The following is a 17,994-nucleotide window of genomic DNA, read 5'->3' as shown; positions in this document are numbered from 1 at the left end:
CCTTGAAAGAGTGTATGAAAATAAATTTCTTGGAGTGACCACTGATGATAATCTTTGTTGGAAGCCTCATATAAATAATGTGACAGTTAAAATGTCAAAAATTATCATGATACTTTATAAAGGATGTCCTTAACAAGAAATCATATTTACTTTATTGTTCCTTGTTTCTCCTTTATATGATGTGTTGTGTTGAAATATGGGGTAATGCATATAAAACCAACACTCTTCCTATTTTAAACTGCAAAAAAAAGCCATGAGAATAATAAACCTATCAAACTTGTTCGAACCAACTAATACTTTGTTTATTAAACAAGAAAACCCTAAAAATTTTATGATTTGGACAAATTTAAAATGGCACAGATGATGTACAAAGCACAAAATAACATACTTAGCCGCAGTACTCAGAAGCTGTTTGAAATAAGAGAGTCGCTATGATTGGAGAGGAACAGATTTTTTTCAAAAACTAAGAACAAATGTAAGAGAGACATGTTTCTTTTAACTTGTGGATCATTGTGTTAAGGATTTTTTAAAAAGTGCATTTCGCTTTCCTCATTTAAAAACATGTATACATGCCCCTTGAGGCACTTATTACTCTGGGCCACAGCTTTGAGCTTCAGCAATGGAAGCTTTAATCATTGACCACTAGTTTCGATGCCCAAACCTCTACAGGGATACCAGAAAAATTAAGCTGGAGGTGAAAATTGAAGGCCATCCAAACAGAAACCTCCTCCAGTCACTGTCAGTTAACCCTGGCTACCCACTTGGGCTTGGCAGAAGTAACCCTGGCCATCCAACCCAACTCACCTTCCAGTGGTTGTGGCAGGTGACAGCTTTTCCTTCTCTTCACGCAAGTGTCCAGAACATGCAGCCTCAGTTCAGATGATACAAAAGCAAAATTGATAATCCACCCTTGATCTAGGGTGTTCTGGTTCCAGGTACAGTAATGAGCATGCTTATGGTTCAGAATGTTGTTCATAAAGGACAATCCATGACTTGCACAGAAGTCCAATAACAAAACATATTTCAGGTTCAAATCAGGGAGCTGTTCCACCCAATCCCCCCTTGAAGTGTCTTTATCATTACCTAGAGGTGCATTGAAGTTCCCAAGTAGAACTATGCAGTAGAGGACTAAACAGGTTCCCTAGGACCTAAAGACCTAACATAAAGGGTCTTGAGTCCACATTTAAGAGGTTCAGTCAGAACCGGTGGGATCATCTTTGAATGCAACCGGTGTAATAAAATTTATTTGTGATATCCAAATAAATATATTCCATTTTAACCATAAGAACCAGACTCTACGTTAACAAATTCATTGAAAATCCTACACTGGTGCAGAAAATGAAGACTGCTGAGTTTATTAGCCAAAGAATAGAGAGAAACAATACTTGCACGGCATGAAAAGATGAAATAGCAATCAAAAAAATAAAACAAATAAATCCGACCTGCTTCAAGTCCACCTCCATCGTCCCGATACCCAAAAACTCTAATGCATCAAGCCTCAACGACTATCGTCCAGTGGCCCTCACCCCCATTGTCACAAAGTGCTTCGAGCGCCTGGTCCTAGCACACCTTAAATCCTGCCCCCCCCCCCCACCCTGGACCCCCACAAATTTGCATATCGTCAGAACAGGAGCACAGAGGACGCAGTCTCCATAGCGCTGCACTCAGTCCTCTCACACCTGGACAAAAAAAACACCTATTCCAGAATGCTGTTCATAGACTTCAGTTCAGTATTCAATACAGTCATCCCCTCAAAACTCATCACAAAACTCACAGACCAAGGCATCAGTTCCCTCATGTCCAACTGGTTACTGGACTTCCTGACCAGCCAGCCCCAACATGTCCGGCTGGATAACCAGTGTTCATCTACCATGACCAAAAACACCGGTGTACCACAAGGCTGTGTGATGAGTCCTTTCCTCTACGCCCTCCTCACTCATGACTGCAGACCTGTCGATGGTTCCAACACCATCATTAAGTTTGCAGATGACACCATGGTGATAGGCCTCATCAAAGACAGCGACGAGGCCGCCTACAGGGAGGAGGTAGATCGTCTGGCTGAGTGGTGCGACACCAACAACTTGCTGCTCAACACCATGAAGACCAAGGAGCTCATTGTGGACTTCAGGATGAACGCTGACCCACGTCCACCCATCCACATCAGGGGGACGGTGGTGGAACGTGTGAACACCTTCAAGTCCCTGGGAGTCCACTAACCCTACAACACTTCATGATGCTGAGAGTCACTCTGACACTTACCTCCTCTGTCACCTCCCCCCACTGTAGTCACTTTACGCACACATATTTATTATTTATTTACTTATTTATTTATCTAAATACCTCCAACCCTCCACCCATAAATGCAAACTGTGTATATTTGGCGTCATGTATGTAGTGTTTGTACATATGTAACTCTGTATATAATGTTCTTCTCCTCTCTTTTGATATATTCAACTTTTCTTTTCTTTTTCTTTCTTGTAATTGAGCTATGGTAACACACAAATTTCCCCATTGTGGGATCAATAAAGATCTATCTATCTATCTATCTATCTATCTATCTATCTATCTAAATTCTACCGCTGCACAATCGAGAGCATTCTCACCAACGGCATTACATTCTGGTACAGGAACTGCTCTGCCTTGGACCTGAAGGCGTTGCTAAGGGTGGTGAAAGCCGCCCAGCGCATCGCCGGAGCACCACTTCCTGCCATAGAGGACATCTACAGGAAGCGGTGTCTGAAAAGGGCTGGGAAGATCATCAAAGACTCCAGTCACCCAGCACATGGACTCTTCACCCTCCTGCCCCCTGGGAGGCACAACAGGAGTCTCTGGATTAAGACCAGCAGGTACCCGAACAGCTTCTTCCCCACAGCTCACACTCCTGAACTCTGCCTCCTGACATCTGAACCACATCAACACTAATGGACTTTACATCTGTTAACCAACTTAAACCTGTCAACTCTCACTGCACTACTGTAAATACATCCAACACTGCACTACTGCATCATTTTTTCTGCCATATACTTATATTTATAATATATTAGTTATATGTCATATCCTTATATTTATAGTCTGTTTATAGCCTTCATATTTATAACCATATGTATAATCTGTTTTTAGCCTGTACATACTTATAGTTATAGCATATTCATAACAATGTTGTATTCCCGTGATATACCCATGTCTATATCTCCTTCATACTGTATACATTTGCAAACATATTTATACTTCCTAAGCACTTCTGGATGGATGCAAACTGAATTTCATTGCTCTGTACTTGTGACATGTCCAATGACAATAAAGTTGAATTCTATTCTATTCTATTCTATTCAAATTACAGTGAAAAATTGCCCCATACAAATCCACACATTAACTATCATATATCGAGGAATATATTTCTAAATGTAAATGGCAAATATAAATATTTTCATAAATGTCACTATATCCTGATAAATTAATAGGCAAGGCAAGGCAAGGCAATTTTATTTGTAGAGCCCGTTTTCCCCTCCAGTTTGTCTCCAGGCTTCATGGCATCATAACAACATCCTCTGCCCTCAGACCCTCACATCGACTGAGGAAAAACTCCATAGAAAACCTTTAACAGGGAAAAATCTGAGAAACCTCAGGGTGAGGAGGGGAGGAGGGATCCCTCACCAGGAGGGACAGACGTGCAGTAGATGTTGGTACAGACAAGAAAACAGTTTACAATGCAGAATGTGAGAAACACGGAAATGTTAATAACAGTTGAAGAAGGAAGCTTCTGGTAGGGGACGCAGGGAGAGCAAGCCAGCTTGATGGGGGACTGGATGGCAGACTGGTTCATGGAAGGGGAGCGTAATACAAGTGACAAAAAAGCTACAAGAAGAAGCAATATTATTATGCAACTGAAACAACTGCATATTCTAGCGACCCATCCAGGGTGTACGTACCTCTTGCCCGAAGGCAGCTTCGATAGGCTCCAGCCTCCCCGTGACCCTTAACAGGATAATCGGTAGAAAATGGATGGATGGATTGATGGATGGACAACTGTATATTTTGACAGACTATATACATATAGCCAAGAGATATTGAGAATTGGGGCTCCATTATTGCAAAATGGCTCAGAGTCTCTGATGATAGATATCATCCAGTTTACCCATCAGCGCTGTTCATTTTAGCTGACACATCACATTTGTTTCACAGAACTATCAGCTTTACACTGTATTTTATGAGCAGTATTTGTAAAAACTGTATTCAGTAAAATCATATATTGTATGATTAGCTCTGTGTGTGTTTGTGTTTGTTGGTCACCTCTTTGAGTAGGAAGGAGGAGGCAGCGAGGGCAAATGACCAGCCATAGTGGTAGTGGAAGAACTGCTCTGGTTCCCGGGGTCGGTTCATCACTTCATCATTAATACTGGAAATATACAAGACCAGACCCACAACCAGACTGAGACCTGCACGGACGCACGCACGCACACACATGCACACACACACACACACACACACACACACACACACACACACACACACACAAATTGTTCAAAAATTATCATTGCATTTAAAGAGGTTGTAAACCATAAATATGTCTGTTTACATACTCCAGACAGCCCCTGAGATTTTTTTGATGTGGGAGGTAAAGAATCCTGATAAAAGAGAACTCCCAGACTCCTTACATTGGTGCTAGAGGCTTAGGTCATGCTAGAGGTCAGGGTCATGCCAGATTTTTGTATGTCCTTTAGTTAGGCCTCAAGTTTAGGCAGCTGACTGGTTCCATGTGGATGCAATGATAAGTATAGCTGTGTGTTGTCTGCATAACAGTGAACATTAATGGAGTGTTTCCTTATCATGTGACCCAGTGGAAGAAGATGCAGAATGAAGAGTAGGGGTCCAAGAATGGACCCTTGTGGAACACCATAGCTGACTGTAGTGGTCTCAGAGGAACCATCATTAACTCGTACCAACTGAGATGGACCTAGTAAATATGACCTAAACCAGTTTAATGCATTTCCTTTAATTGCAATGGCATGTTCCAGTCTCTCTAATAGGATGTGATGGTCAGTGAGATCTATTAAGACCAGCACAGAGACGAGTCCCTCATTTAACCCTCAGATGGCTCAGAAGAAGACATTGTTGTACTGGGTTGGTGGAGGTCAATGAGAGCAAAGCAGGCTAACTGTGTGTCTGGCCTACAGGTGTCTCTGAGGTTAACCCAGTGTCAGCTGATGGCAGCAGCAGAAAAAATTGATCTCTAATAGAATTAGATCATTAAGAGTTGATAATGTCGTTACTGCTGAGGGAACCAGGAACACTGGGCTCAGTTGAGCTGTGGCTCTCTGCCAGTCTGGCTTGAATGCTGAAGAAGAACCCGGGCTGGTTCTGGTTCTCCTCTATTAATGCACAGTAATCAGCTGCTTTAGTCTGAGTCTTAAGGCACTCAAGATCACACTTGACTCTTCCAGTCTAGAGCACCGCCACATAATCTCCAGGTACTGAGCTGTTTGCTTCAGCTATCAGGTTTCAGAATTATAACACAGTGTTGGTTTCCTTCATTTCATAGTTTTCTTTTTGAATGATGCAGTAGTTATTATCATAAGTTATTCTGGGTTGAGGGTTTATTACTAGACATGACTCCAGAATGATATTAGCTTCACCTGCTGGAGTGGAGCCTGGAGGACTGGAAGGATTAATGTGACTGGGAGGAGTGGATCCATTTAGATGAACATGCTCATGGTTCCACAGGTTCCAGTGAGACACAACAGGTCAATGTGACAGTCTGATATTAATTAATCTACTCATACAGATTTGATGACAGAGATCTAATGTTTAATAGTCCACATCTCATCCTCATATTCTCTTAAATTAATTCAGTGGTGGTGGTATTTAAAAAAAAAAATCAGGTTAGGGTGTAGACAGACAGTCTATAGCGGTTCATTCTTGTGAATGTTATCACTGACTCCGTATTTATTTTAGTGATGTCCAAATGGTGTAGTCTGATGTCATCACTGCCAATGTGATATTTACAGTTACCATCACATTTCTAAAAATAGATTCTCTAATGATCAGAGTTGGTTCCTCAGCCTTTTGGGACCGTGAACCTCCAACAGGAGGCTTCTGTTTGGGATGATGCTTCCTTCTAGCAGTCACCCAACGTCCCTGGTTTCACAGCTTTGTGGGAGCTGCAAAGGGAAAGCTAGCCAGAGCTATGGTAAAATGGTCAACACCTGCTAATAGGGGCTGGCAAGCTCTAGTGGCTAATTGTTTGGGTCCTTTGATGCAAAGCCATCCCAGGTCAAATTCAGCTTCACTAAACCCTGCGTCCACTGTAAACAAGCAGGAGGAATGAGAGGGAGAAGCCACCGCTAGCTGGAGAGTTAAGAAGGCTAAACAACATGGAAAAAGGTGGAAAAACTGTTGCTGCAAGACAGATGTTATTTTTTTAAATTCAGCCAAGTAATGTATTGAACTATGTATCTTTGTCAGGTTGATTAATTTGTGTCATTATGAGTCAACCAAGATAATGAGACTTGAACGAGCACATCAAATCTCTATGTTGGGCAACACACATAAACAGGATGTAAGGTAACATTCTTACTGCAGCACTTCAGCAAATCAGCACAATGCTAATGTCACCTAAAGGTGGTCAAAAGCAGGGATGGCATTAAACCCCTATCACAACATCTAATTACAATCACCAGTTGATTGAGTATTGAATTGCTAAATACAGTCACAGCCTGTATAGGTCTGTTGAGTCTTTTTCCTCTTTATGCACGTTACGAAAATATCAGACATTTAATATTTTTGCAAGTCTTCAGTTTCATTAATAATTGTTCCGTTCAGTGATGTTTACATTTTCAACAATTATGTGTGAATCTTTAGACAACAAATCATTGGCTGACCTGTTTAACAGATGGATGAACTACACTTCATTCCCCCAGGATGTGCATCCATGCCACACAGATGTCACCTGCCACCAGTCCAACTAATAAAATCCTTTCAATTAGGCAATTGAAATGCAGTTAAGTTGGCACTGATGGCTCCACTTTAAGATTGTTCCTGGGTTAGCCACGCAGCATGTTAAGCTAAACCAGGGTTCATAGGGGTGAGCCCAAAGCAGAACACTGAACTCCAGTGTAACACTGAGCCATATGACACTGAAGCAGGAGAATGGGGAGATGGAGGTGGAGTTTCACCAGAGCAACATGTGTGTAGGAGGAGCCATATTTCAATGTTCTGCCTTGTTGACCAAGAAACTTGGTCAATGTTTGAATCCGCCATAACATCATCATTCAAGCTGATTCTGATAACTTCTCTGAACATGATACGCACCAGATGTGGAATGAGACATCATTGTTTGTTTTTGAACGGTAAACTGGATATGGGCATGGCCTTGACTGGAAGTGTGCTTTTTGTTTTTTTGTTTTTTTTACTAAACAAAGTTTAAATGTACCGTCTGGATCTGTTCCACTAACCAGTTCTGTTTTGTAGTAAGACAGAAAAAGCACAGCATTGTACATCACTAAATGGCATCTATTTCTGCAACTTCTGACTCATGGACCTGCATAAATAATGCATGTTTAAAGCCAACAGATCATGGCATTTATGATTTTTTTTTGTTAATTTTGCTCCTCACAAATGTTTAACAAATTTACCAAACCAGGAAGGGTTAAACAAGGAGGCAACCTTACTCCCACACATTGCCTTTATTCCAGTTCTCATTGTTGTGACCTGTTTGTATTTTTGCTGCCTTGTAAAGTGTCCTTACATTACCTGAAAGGTGCTAAATGAATCTAAATTATGCTCATTATCAGCTATTATTACTAAGGTCTAGAAAGACACAGAAACACTTGATTAGGAAAAGATAAAAAAGTTGGGTTAAACTTCCTTAAGGTTATGTGACAAACACAAAACTTGCAGTTAGTAAAACAAGGAGCCTTATAAAAGGCTGTCACAGCTGCAGCTGAATTTGTGGGATGAAAATCCCACTTTTCATGCAGTGTTCCTTCCACAGACCACAAACTTGCAAGTTAGATCTGTGCAGGGCATACACATCTTTTGTTCCCTGTCAGATGGAATAGTCTCCAGGTCCTCTGACCCTGTACTGAATGAGCAGTATGTATAATCATGAGTATGTGATTTAAAGCACATTAAGTTTGTGACAAAAATAATAAATAAAACCCTGAAGAAGCAGACTAATCAAAGTGCTCAGTTGTAGTGCCAGCTATTGCCATTTCCTTGAATCTGACTGATATTTGTCTTTGGAAGGATACACCTCGAGCTTCAAAAGATTTAAAGGGAAAACGTAACTGATGGATCAAAATTCTCCCTGAGAGATGATTTCTCTCTTTTTTAAATGAGGAATACAAATACAGAGAAAATGTGTGAATGGCAGAAAAATGAGTGAGCTGTATTTCCTCCCAAAGACCACTGGATGGCGACATTGTGGCTGATACTCACGTCAGCAAGAGCCTCTTGGATCTTTTGTGGGTGTCACATAAAAGAACATGCATTCACATATCCACAGGGGGTGGAAAAAGCAAAAAAAAGAGGGAGGAATAAAAACATAGCAGCAGACGAAGTACAGCAAGAAGTTAAGAGAGCAAATGGTCACCATTTTGTAACTTCATGGCATATTGTGTACTCATGTTTGATGAAAACAGTAAGAAATGGGGTACTTAGAATGATGTCACTCCTTTTTTCTCCAGTTACCCCTGCTGCAATTGAAATATGTACTGCTGGAGGAATATTTGTTTCAGAAAACAGTATGACAACAGCCCATACAGATGCTATGAAGAAGAAGCCTAGAATATTACATGACAATATTTTGGAGATAAAATTCCCACCAATATTTGGCCATCAGTCTTTCTTTGTTTTAACAAGGTCAGATTATAGTAGTCCCAAAATATGAAAGATTAGATCAATTATTAAAGCATTACTTCTCTTAAATTTTTATCATGGAATGATGGAAAATATCAGTCACTTCTTTTTAACTGTTTTTCCCTTTTAAACCAGTGATCAAAAAGTGGCTGCAAGATTCTTCTCTTTTCCTTTTTAAGTTAATAAATTGGCAAGTGAATATTGTTTGTTTCATTTTTCTTTCTTTAACAGAAAAGTGAATGTTTTTCACTTGCTCTATTATCCATCCATCCATTTTCTCCTTCTTATTCCTATCAAGGGTCACAGGGGGGTGGAGCCTATCCCAGCGGCTACGGGTGAGAGGCGGGGTTTACCCTGGACAGGTCGCCAGTGCATCGCAGGGCCAACACACAGAGACGAACAACCATTCACACTCACATTCATACCTACGGTCAATTTAGAGAATCAATCAGCCTCGTCCCCAATTGATATCTTTGGACGGTGGGAGGAAGCTGGAGTACCAGAGAGAACCCAGCAGGAACAGGGAGAACATGCAAACTCCACACATAAAGATCCTGTGCCTGAGCCAGTACTTGAACCCGAAACCTTCTTGCTGTGAGGCGACAGTGCTAACCACTGCACCACTGTGCAGCCTTTGCTCCATTATCAAATGTGCAAAATGAAAACAGAAAAAACATGAGCCAAGAAGTGGACCCAGAGGCTGTTGACCTCGGTCCTAGGATCTGGTATGTAAGCGTTTTTGGAGAAGTGGCTCCTGCATGTGCTTGGTGTAGGAAATTTCCCTGGGCTTCTACTAGATCAACTGGAAAACGGGATGGGATTTCTGGAACAGTACTAAACTGGTTTGAATCCTACTTAAAGGACAGAGACTACTTTGTGTCTCTAAGTAATTACACATCAGAGTGGACAACAATGACATGTGGGGTTCCCCAAGGCTCCATTCTGGGGCCACTCCTATTCAACATCTACATGCTCCCTCTGACTCAAATTATAGACAACAACAAGATATCTCACCATAATTATGCAGACAACACACAGATTTACGTAACCATATCACCAGGAGACTATAACCCAATACAAACACTAAGAAAGTGCATTGAACAAATCAATGATTGGATGAGCCAGAATTTTCTTCAACTGAACAAAGATAAAACTGAAGTCATTGTTTTTGGAGTCGAAGAAGAGCGATTAAAAGTCAGCGCTCAGCTTCAGTCGGTTATGTTAAAAAGCACAAACCAAACCAGACATCTTAGTGTAGTCATGAACGCAGACCTGAATCTTAATAGCCACATAAAGACAATTACAAAGTCAGCCTCCTATCACCTGAAGAACATATCAAGGGTTAAAGGACTGATGTCCCAACAAGATTTGGAAAAGCTTGTCCATGAGTTTATCTTCAGTAGACTGGACGACTGTCACGGTGTCTTCACAGGTCTCCCTAAAAAATCCGTCAGACGGCTCCAACTGATTCAGAACGCTGCTCAAGTCCTCACTAAGACCAGGAAAGTAGATCACATCACTCCAGTTCTGTCTTCCTGTCTGCCAAAGAATTGATTTTAAGATACTACTGCTGGTTTATACAGCACTGAATGGTTTAGGACCAAAATACATTCCTGATCTGCTGGTACGTTATGAACCATCCAGACCTCTCAGGTCGTCAGGAACAGGTCTGCTCTCTGTCCCCAGAGTCAGAACCAAACGCGGAGAAGCAGCATTTAGTTTCTATGCTCCACATATCTGGAACAAACTCCCAGAAAACTGTAGGTCTGCTGAAACTCTCAGTTCTTTTAAATCACAGCTGAAAACCCATGTGTTTGCCGTGGCCTCTTATTAAATCAAACTTGAGGCCTCTGATCAGTGTCTCACACTGCACTGCAACTTATAGCTGCCTGTTTAGCTTCTATCTCTAACTTTACTTAAGCTGCAATGTAACTCTTCTAATTGTGTTGAATGTATTTCTCTGTCTTTACTTTCTCTAATTATGTTGAATGTCTTTTTATGCTTGTTTTATGTAAAGTACTTTGAATTGCCCTGTTGCTGAATTGTGCTATACAAATAAATTTGCCTTGCCTTGCCTTGGGTCACTGCTGACTGAGAGCGTGCACAGAATTGGCAAAGTCCATACTGACTATTAATGAAGATAATAAAGGAGCTTTTTTGTAACTTACCATAGAAAATAATAAACTGTTGTTGGCAGCAAAGCTTTTGCTTGTAGGATAGCATAATAGTGGTCCCTCTTTTCCTTCTCTCTGTCATTGCCTTCAGATATCAAATTGCAGCTTTGTCTTTGAGATCCATGTTTTCACTCCGTCTCTGTTGTCTTTGACAAAGACTTGGTGTCCTCAGTGATGGTCACGCCATCAAATAGGTAGTCCAGCGTGGAGTCAGGACCCATGATGCAATGGGATGGCCCGGTATAAGGCCCAATAAAACTTTTGCTAAGACCCACCCCCTTAGTTACTTTAGCGAAGTCTGTCAAGCTTTTGGACTCAGCATGGCTTGCCTCCTGTCGCTAACTGCACATGCTGGAGAAAAATATTTTTTGGAAAAACAAAAAACTATTTCAGACAGTAGGTCTACAAAATGTATTTACTTGTTATAAGAAAAAAATTTTAAATATCAGTTTTCCTGCAGAACTGGGAAGGTCTTTGATCACACCCTGTCACACCTCCACTGCTCAGCCCAGGAAGAAAACCCCCCAAAACTTGTAAAAATAATCAGAATAATCAGAATCAGAATCAGAATACTTTATTTATCCCCAATGGAAATTCTGTGATCCATTCTGATGCTGGTAAACCGAGATGATGATAATCAAATCTCAGCACTGGAGAAGAATCATTTCACTTTCCCACGCAGTGTACTATTATCAGTACTTTTATGATACTACACAGGATAAGCGGTTGACGATAGATGGATGAATGGATGGATGGATTCTTACTAAAGCATTCTCGGTGTCTGTGCAAATGTCTAGCAGCCCAAGTTAAAACTGTTAGCAGGCCTTATTCCCTGCACTGCTATCATATCTTTCTCTCATTCAGCCTACACTAGATCACAGCAATTAAAAATACTTCACTACTGCTGGGCTACTGCTGGTCCCTATAAGCAGAGCCTCCAGTTATCATGATCCTCCTCTGTCAATGCAGTCTCAACCCCTATTTGTCAAAGAACAATGTTTGGTCAAGTCCCCCTACGTCCACAGGCAATGTTGAGGGTGACCCCTCTGCATCGTTTGACAATGTAAACGGCAAATCTGTCATCGTCAGATGTTGATTAAAGGGGATTTTCCATGCAAAGAAGACAGTGTCGTGGCGATAACCGGCCCCTAACCCTAACCCAAACACTAAGAATAGTCGATTAATAAGCAAGTAGGACCAGACGGAAGAGGAAGTTTTAAGACAGAGTCCGCCGTTGCTGGTAGAAATGGAAGAAAATTTAGTGGAGACAACCTTGTGACATCACGAAAAACCCGGAAAACCCTCAAACATTGGCTGGCGACACATGGGTTACCAATGTCATTGGTTGTGGACACAAGGGAGACTTGACCAAATGTCATTTTTTGACGAATAGGGCATGAGACTGTGTTGCCTCTGTGGAACTGTTTCCTAGTCCTAGTCCAGAACTCAGATCTCCACTCTACGTTTAAGAGTACACTTAAAACTTTCCTTTTGCTAAAGCTAAAAGTTAGGGTTGCTTAAGCTAGCCCCACCCACTAGCTATGCTGCTATAGGCCTAGACTGGCAGGGATCTCCCATGATATACTAAGCTTCTCTCTCCTTCTGTCTTCATTCATGTCTCATGGCTGAATGTTACAATCGTTAACTCTTCCTCTGAGTCTTGATGCTTTCTTGCCATGTACTGCGCTTATACTGGTAGTACTAGTGCACCTCCCAGATCCTTAACTGCTGCTGCTGCTGCTGCTGCTGGAGGAAGGCTGCAGACCTGCAGAGCTTCAGGCTGACACCTCCTACCATTAGAAGTACTCGTACTAGTAGTACTACCACTAGTAGTACTGGTGTAGTAGTACGAGTAGTACTAGCGGCAACATTAGCAAGCTGCTAGTTCTAGTATCAGTACTATTACTTCAATGCTCATATCATGCTAAAATCGATGCTCCTGTTGCTTGTACTATTGGCAGTAATATTGCTGTTGTGTGTCTTAACTCTCCCGTTCTCCATCCCTCTGTCTTATTCCCTGCTTGTCTTACTCTTTCCATGTTGTTCAAATCCCTGTCTGTCATTCTCTCTTCCTCCTTTCTTTTTCTCTCTCTGTCCCTGTCCTCCATCTCTCTCTCCCTCCAGCAGGTCAAAGCAGACGTCCGTCCCCACTGATCCTGGATCTGCTCCACCTTCCTGCTGGTAAATGAAGGTTTTCCTCTCTGCTGTCTCAGATGTGCTGGTTCATAGAAGGAGGGAGGTTCTAGTCAGATGTTGTGAGAACTTTTGTTGTGATTTGGTGCTGTACAAATAAAACTGACTTCACTTGAAACACTTTGTACTGCATTTATTTGTATGAAAAGTGCTATATAAATTAGGTGTGATAGAGTGACTGATTGATGTCAGGGATAATGTGTATTTGTAGTCCAGTAGGTAGTGGTCATCTCCTGGTTCCTCCCCCAGCAGCCAATAGGATCGCTCCATGTGATTGTGGTGATTGAACCAGTAAATCAGCTCTGGTGAACAAAAGTTGATGATCTTCCAGGGTCAGTTCATCAAGATCATCTTCACTAATGAACCCTCTGATGATGCTGGAAGCCAGAATGCAATGATTAGCAGTGCTAAGCTAACATTAGCTTATGAAAGAACTACACCAGGGTCACATGACTTCAAGGTCACTGCCACTAAGCTGCAGGCTTCTTGAGTTTCCCCCGGATGACCTAATAGAACCACATATTTTACTAGGAGAACTTTTTCTCAGTTTAGGCCTCATTCTTGCCTCACTCTCTGTTGTGACTGTACAGTGAGAAGATGTAAAACAAAATATTTTCACAACACAAACCAGATGAGAAGGTAGGTGAAAATACAGCAGCAAGTAATTGCAACCTCAGTCATTTTAAATCGCTGACCACTTCCTATGAAATGCACATTCAGAAAAACAAATCGTCGTTGGTAAAAACGTCAGATCTAAAAATGTTAAAATCTCTGAACCCTCACCTTCAAATTAAAGGCAGTTTGCATAAGAGTGACCTGCAATCAGCTGATGAGCATTGGATTTAATCACTCAAACATAACCCTTTGTTAGATCCTGGACGGTGTCAAGTTGAAAGCCAGAAAAATATTCATCAGAGCACTTGCATTAATCCCGAGATGGAGCTCACTCTACTTTGAGCTTTTTCTTGTATTACCCTACTCTTTGTCCACATTGTTGTCGAGAGTTGTTTGTCTCACGGGATGCACTACAAGACACAGCACATTAATAGGAAAATATGAAAAAAACAACAACCAAGAAACCAAGAAAATTGTGAATTTTGAATGTTTAAAAAAATATTTTTTAATTGCTTACCAATAATGTCAGCATAGTTAAAATCAAATTATGCAATGTAAGAGGTTTTTGGTTTTTTTAATGGCTTCAAACTCGTCATGTAAAGCACTTTATTTGATATTCATATTTGATTTTTTTGCATGTACGCTTTACCTGACAGTATGAAGAATATTCCAGAAACAAAAGCCAGGATGGTGCGCTGTGGCCGGATGTGTCCTATGTTGCTGATGACAAACGCTGTGAAGACAAATAGCAGGGAAACCATAGGGAAGGGCGTGGCTGTTCGAACCATTTCTGTAAGTCAAAGAAGATGAGAAAAGAATTATCAGAAACAAGCACAAGATCATTTAGAGATATGGACAAACATTTTAACTGAAGACTTGAAGTTTTGGGTGCTGTCAGGTAACGTGTGTCAGGAATTGCCTAATTTTTCACTCCTCCTTACTCACTAAGTATGAAGACTCAATGCAAAGTTTTGCAAATAAATGAAAATGACCTTTTCAAACCCCAAATGGTTTGCTGCAGCTCAACCTCATTCTGTCAATCTGCCCTTTTTCTAATGATGTGCCTTGTTAGAGACCATCAGTACACTACATTTTTCACCTCATTGTGGGGTAGTTGTAGTCAGCTATGTATGTTTTGATAATCCACATTATTAATTAAGACAATACAAAATTGCCTGCACACTTGTGTGTCAATTTGCAGGAATGACTATCGGAATCTGGAAGAAAAGTTCATGGTTGACTATCCATCCATCCATCGTCATCCTCTGCTTATTCCTACACATCGCGGTCGCGGGGGGGCTGGAGCCTATCCCAGCATCTACGGGCCAGAGGCGGGGTTCACCCTGGACAGGTCGCCAGTGCATCGCAGGGCCGACATAGAGAGACGAACAACCATTCACACTCACATTCACACCTACGGTCAATTTAGAGAATCAATCAGCCTAGTCCCCAATTGATGTCTTTGGACTGTGGAGGAAGCTGGAGTACCAGAGAGAACCCACACAGACACGGGGAGAACATGGAGACTCCACACAGAAAGATCCCGTGCCCGAGCCGGGACTCAAACCCGGAACCTTGTTGCTGTGAGGCCACAGTGCTAACCACTGCACCACCGTGCAGCCCTGGTTGAGTATCCATTTCACTTAATTCAGAATCACTGAATCAATCATCAATCTACATCCAGCAATAAACACCAGACTGGTGGATGTCGGAAGTTCAGTTCTACATCAGATCCAGCAATAAACACCAGACTGGTGGATGTCGGAGGTTCAGTTCCACATCAGATCCACCAGTAAACACCAGACCGGTGGATGGTGGAGGTTCAGTTCTACGTCAGATCCACCAGTAAACACCAGACTGGTGGATGGTGGAGGTTCAGTTCTATGTCAGATCCACCAGTAAACACCAGACTGGTGGATGATGGAGGTTCAGTTCTACATCAGATCCACCAGTAAACACCAGACCAGTGGGTGTTGGAGGTTCAGTTCTACATCAGATCCACTATTAAACACCAGACTGGTGGATGGTGGAGTGGTGGAGTCTTAAAAACCTGGGTTGCTAACAAGAGTCTAGAGGAGCCTACAGAGGTCATGGAGGTCATTAAAGGTCATCAGGGGAAACACAAGAATCCTGAAGCTTAGTAGTGGTGACCTTGAAGTCATGTGACCCTGGTGTAGCTCCTTCCTAGGCTACCGTTAGCTTAGCACTGCTACTGCTAACGTAGCATCCAGGCTTCCAGCATCATCAGAGGGTTCATTAGTGAAGATGATCTTGATGAACTCAACCTGGAAGATCATCAACTTTTGTTCACCAGAGCTGATTTACTGGTTCAATCACCACAATCACATGGAGCAATCCTATTGGCTGCTGGGGGAGGAGCCAGAGATGACCACTTGCTGTTGGAGAAGGAACCAGGAGATGACCACTTCCTGTTGAACTACAAACACACCTCATCCCTGACATGATCACTTCCTATTGGACTATAAACTTCAACACACCTAACATCAGCCTCTTTCAAAACTCAGTACAGCTCTTTTTTTTCCTTATGTGTTGCAGTGTGGACCAAAGAAGAACCCATTAAATTTGAGGGCAGTCCATTTATCAGAGAGGAAAGGGGTATTGTTTTTTCACATTGGGTTTGGCTGTATCCAGCTTAGTGGAGGAATGTGCTCTCCTGACATCTTCCAGTTGTTTTAGAAAGGCTTGACACCCTAAAAACCCTTATATACAGTGTTTGATTTGTAAACAAAAATGTTACTACTCCTAAATTCAGGCCAAATATAATATCAGAATTATGAAAATTCCACCCCTGGAATTCCATGAATCCTACACACCAATAATTGGTTCTATAGCGACTGTCAATTCTCCCAGGAACAACTGCAACAGTCTGATCATTATTTTTCTTTTCCTGAGACAGATCTAGTCACTGTTCATATTGCAAGATATTTTGCATCACATAGGAGTTATATAGATTGCCCCGATCAGGACTGAGTCATGGTTGCAAAAAACTTTACAAGACTGACTGACTTTAGTGATTTAGTAGGTGCAAAATATCGAATAAAATGTACTACATTACTGGCTTTATTTTCACTCTCACCTGTAACTTTATGACGCACAAATTTACAAGTGAATGGCCAATATTGTCTCCAAGTGCATTTTGGGGAAAACTCGTCACCAACTGTCCACCAACCAACGTCATCATCAGTCACTTGTCAACAGATTGCAAACTAGGAGCATTTTTACGGACTAAGTCAACATGAGGGGCACTTATAGGCATAAAAGTGGAGCAGCAAAATCAAAAGAAAAGGAAAAAACAGTAAGGAAAAGCCAAGTTACTTAAACTGGACACGTATTTTGTTCGTCATCCTGGAGATGAACCCGACTTTTTTTGTTGGCAGCAATTCAGGCCCGCCAACACTGCCAGCACAGGCGGGGAACTAGGTTGGGTAGAGCCAGACCTGGACCAGCAGCCCCCCACCCACCCCAGGCTCATGTCAAAACGTAAAAAGGCTCCGTTTGTCCACAGGTCCAAACCTATCAGTTCTACCATAAAGGCCTAAAAATTGTGAAATGGGTACGTTTTTTTCCCTATTCTTTTCTATTGGAGCGCTGGTAGGTCATGTGACTCTTTAATGTGGGCCTCTCCAAACAAAAAACATGGTGGCCGCTCCTGTCATTTTGCCAAGGAAAGGGCCTTATTCCAAGAGAGTTTTAATTTAATAAAGCATTCTGATGACATTTCTAGCGAGAAAAGTACATTTTATTTTCATAATATTCGCTCAGTTCTTGTGTATAATCTTTGGTTTGTTCGTTATTACGAGGAATCTTTCACCTCTCGATTTCTGCTGTTGCTATGTTGGTTGCTATGGACGCTACCGGCGTCATTCCAAGTTTTCTGCAGTTGTTATGGTTCAAACCACGGAAACCTAAATGGCGTTTATGTTGTTGTATTTTGTCGTTACATTGCGTCGTTATCTGAGTTGATAATATATTTGTGGGATTGTTGACAAATAAAATAATATAAAACATATTGGCCCAGGAATTACCACCAAACTATAAAATAGCTACGCTTGTTTGTTGTTGTTTGTGTGATTGTTGACTACAGCTGTTCAATAAAAAAAAATCCATATATCCGCTTCCGGGGAAGTCGGCCCCC

General features: G+C 41.6%; 1 protein-coding gene across 4 annotated transcripts in view; it reads right to left on the bottom strand.

The window, feature by feature from the left end:
* LOC147240164 (voltage-dependent calcium channel gamma-7 subunit-like) overlaps positions 1–17,994 on the bottom strand; it is a 44,425-nt gene that overhangs the window by 8,004 nt on the left and 18,427 nt on the right. For all 4 annotated transcript variants that reach the window (XM_086193174.1, XM_086193175.1, XM_086193177.1 and 1 more), the window contains 2 exons: positions 14,488–14,628; positions 4,291–4,436 (listed from right to left, as the gene is read on the bottom strand). In XM_086193174.1, the coding sequence (XP_086049300.1) occupies positions 4,291–4,436; positions 14,488–14,628 (287 nt within the window). The remainder of the gene's footprint in view (positions 1–4,290; positions 4,437–14,487; positions 14,629–17,994) is intronic.

This window comes from Aulostomus chinensis, chromosome 22 (assembly GCF_037954235.1).
Source record: "Aulostomus chinensis isolate RoL2024-O1b breed Wild chromosome 22, RoL_Achi_v1.0, whole genome shotgun sequence".
Lineage (NCBI taxonomy): Eukaryota > Metazoa > Chordata > Actinopteri > Syngnathiformes > Aulostomidae > Aulostomus > Aulostomus chinensis.
The sequence above is the reverse complement of the archived record's forward strand: the minus strand, read 5'-3'. Positions and strand labels throughout refer to the sequence as shown.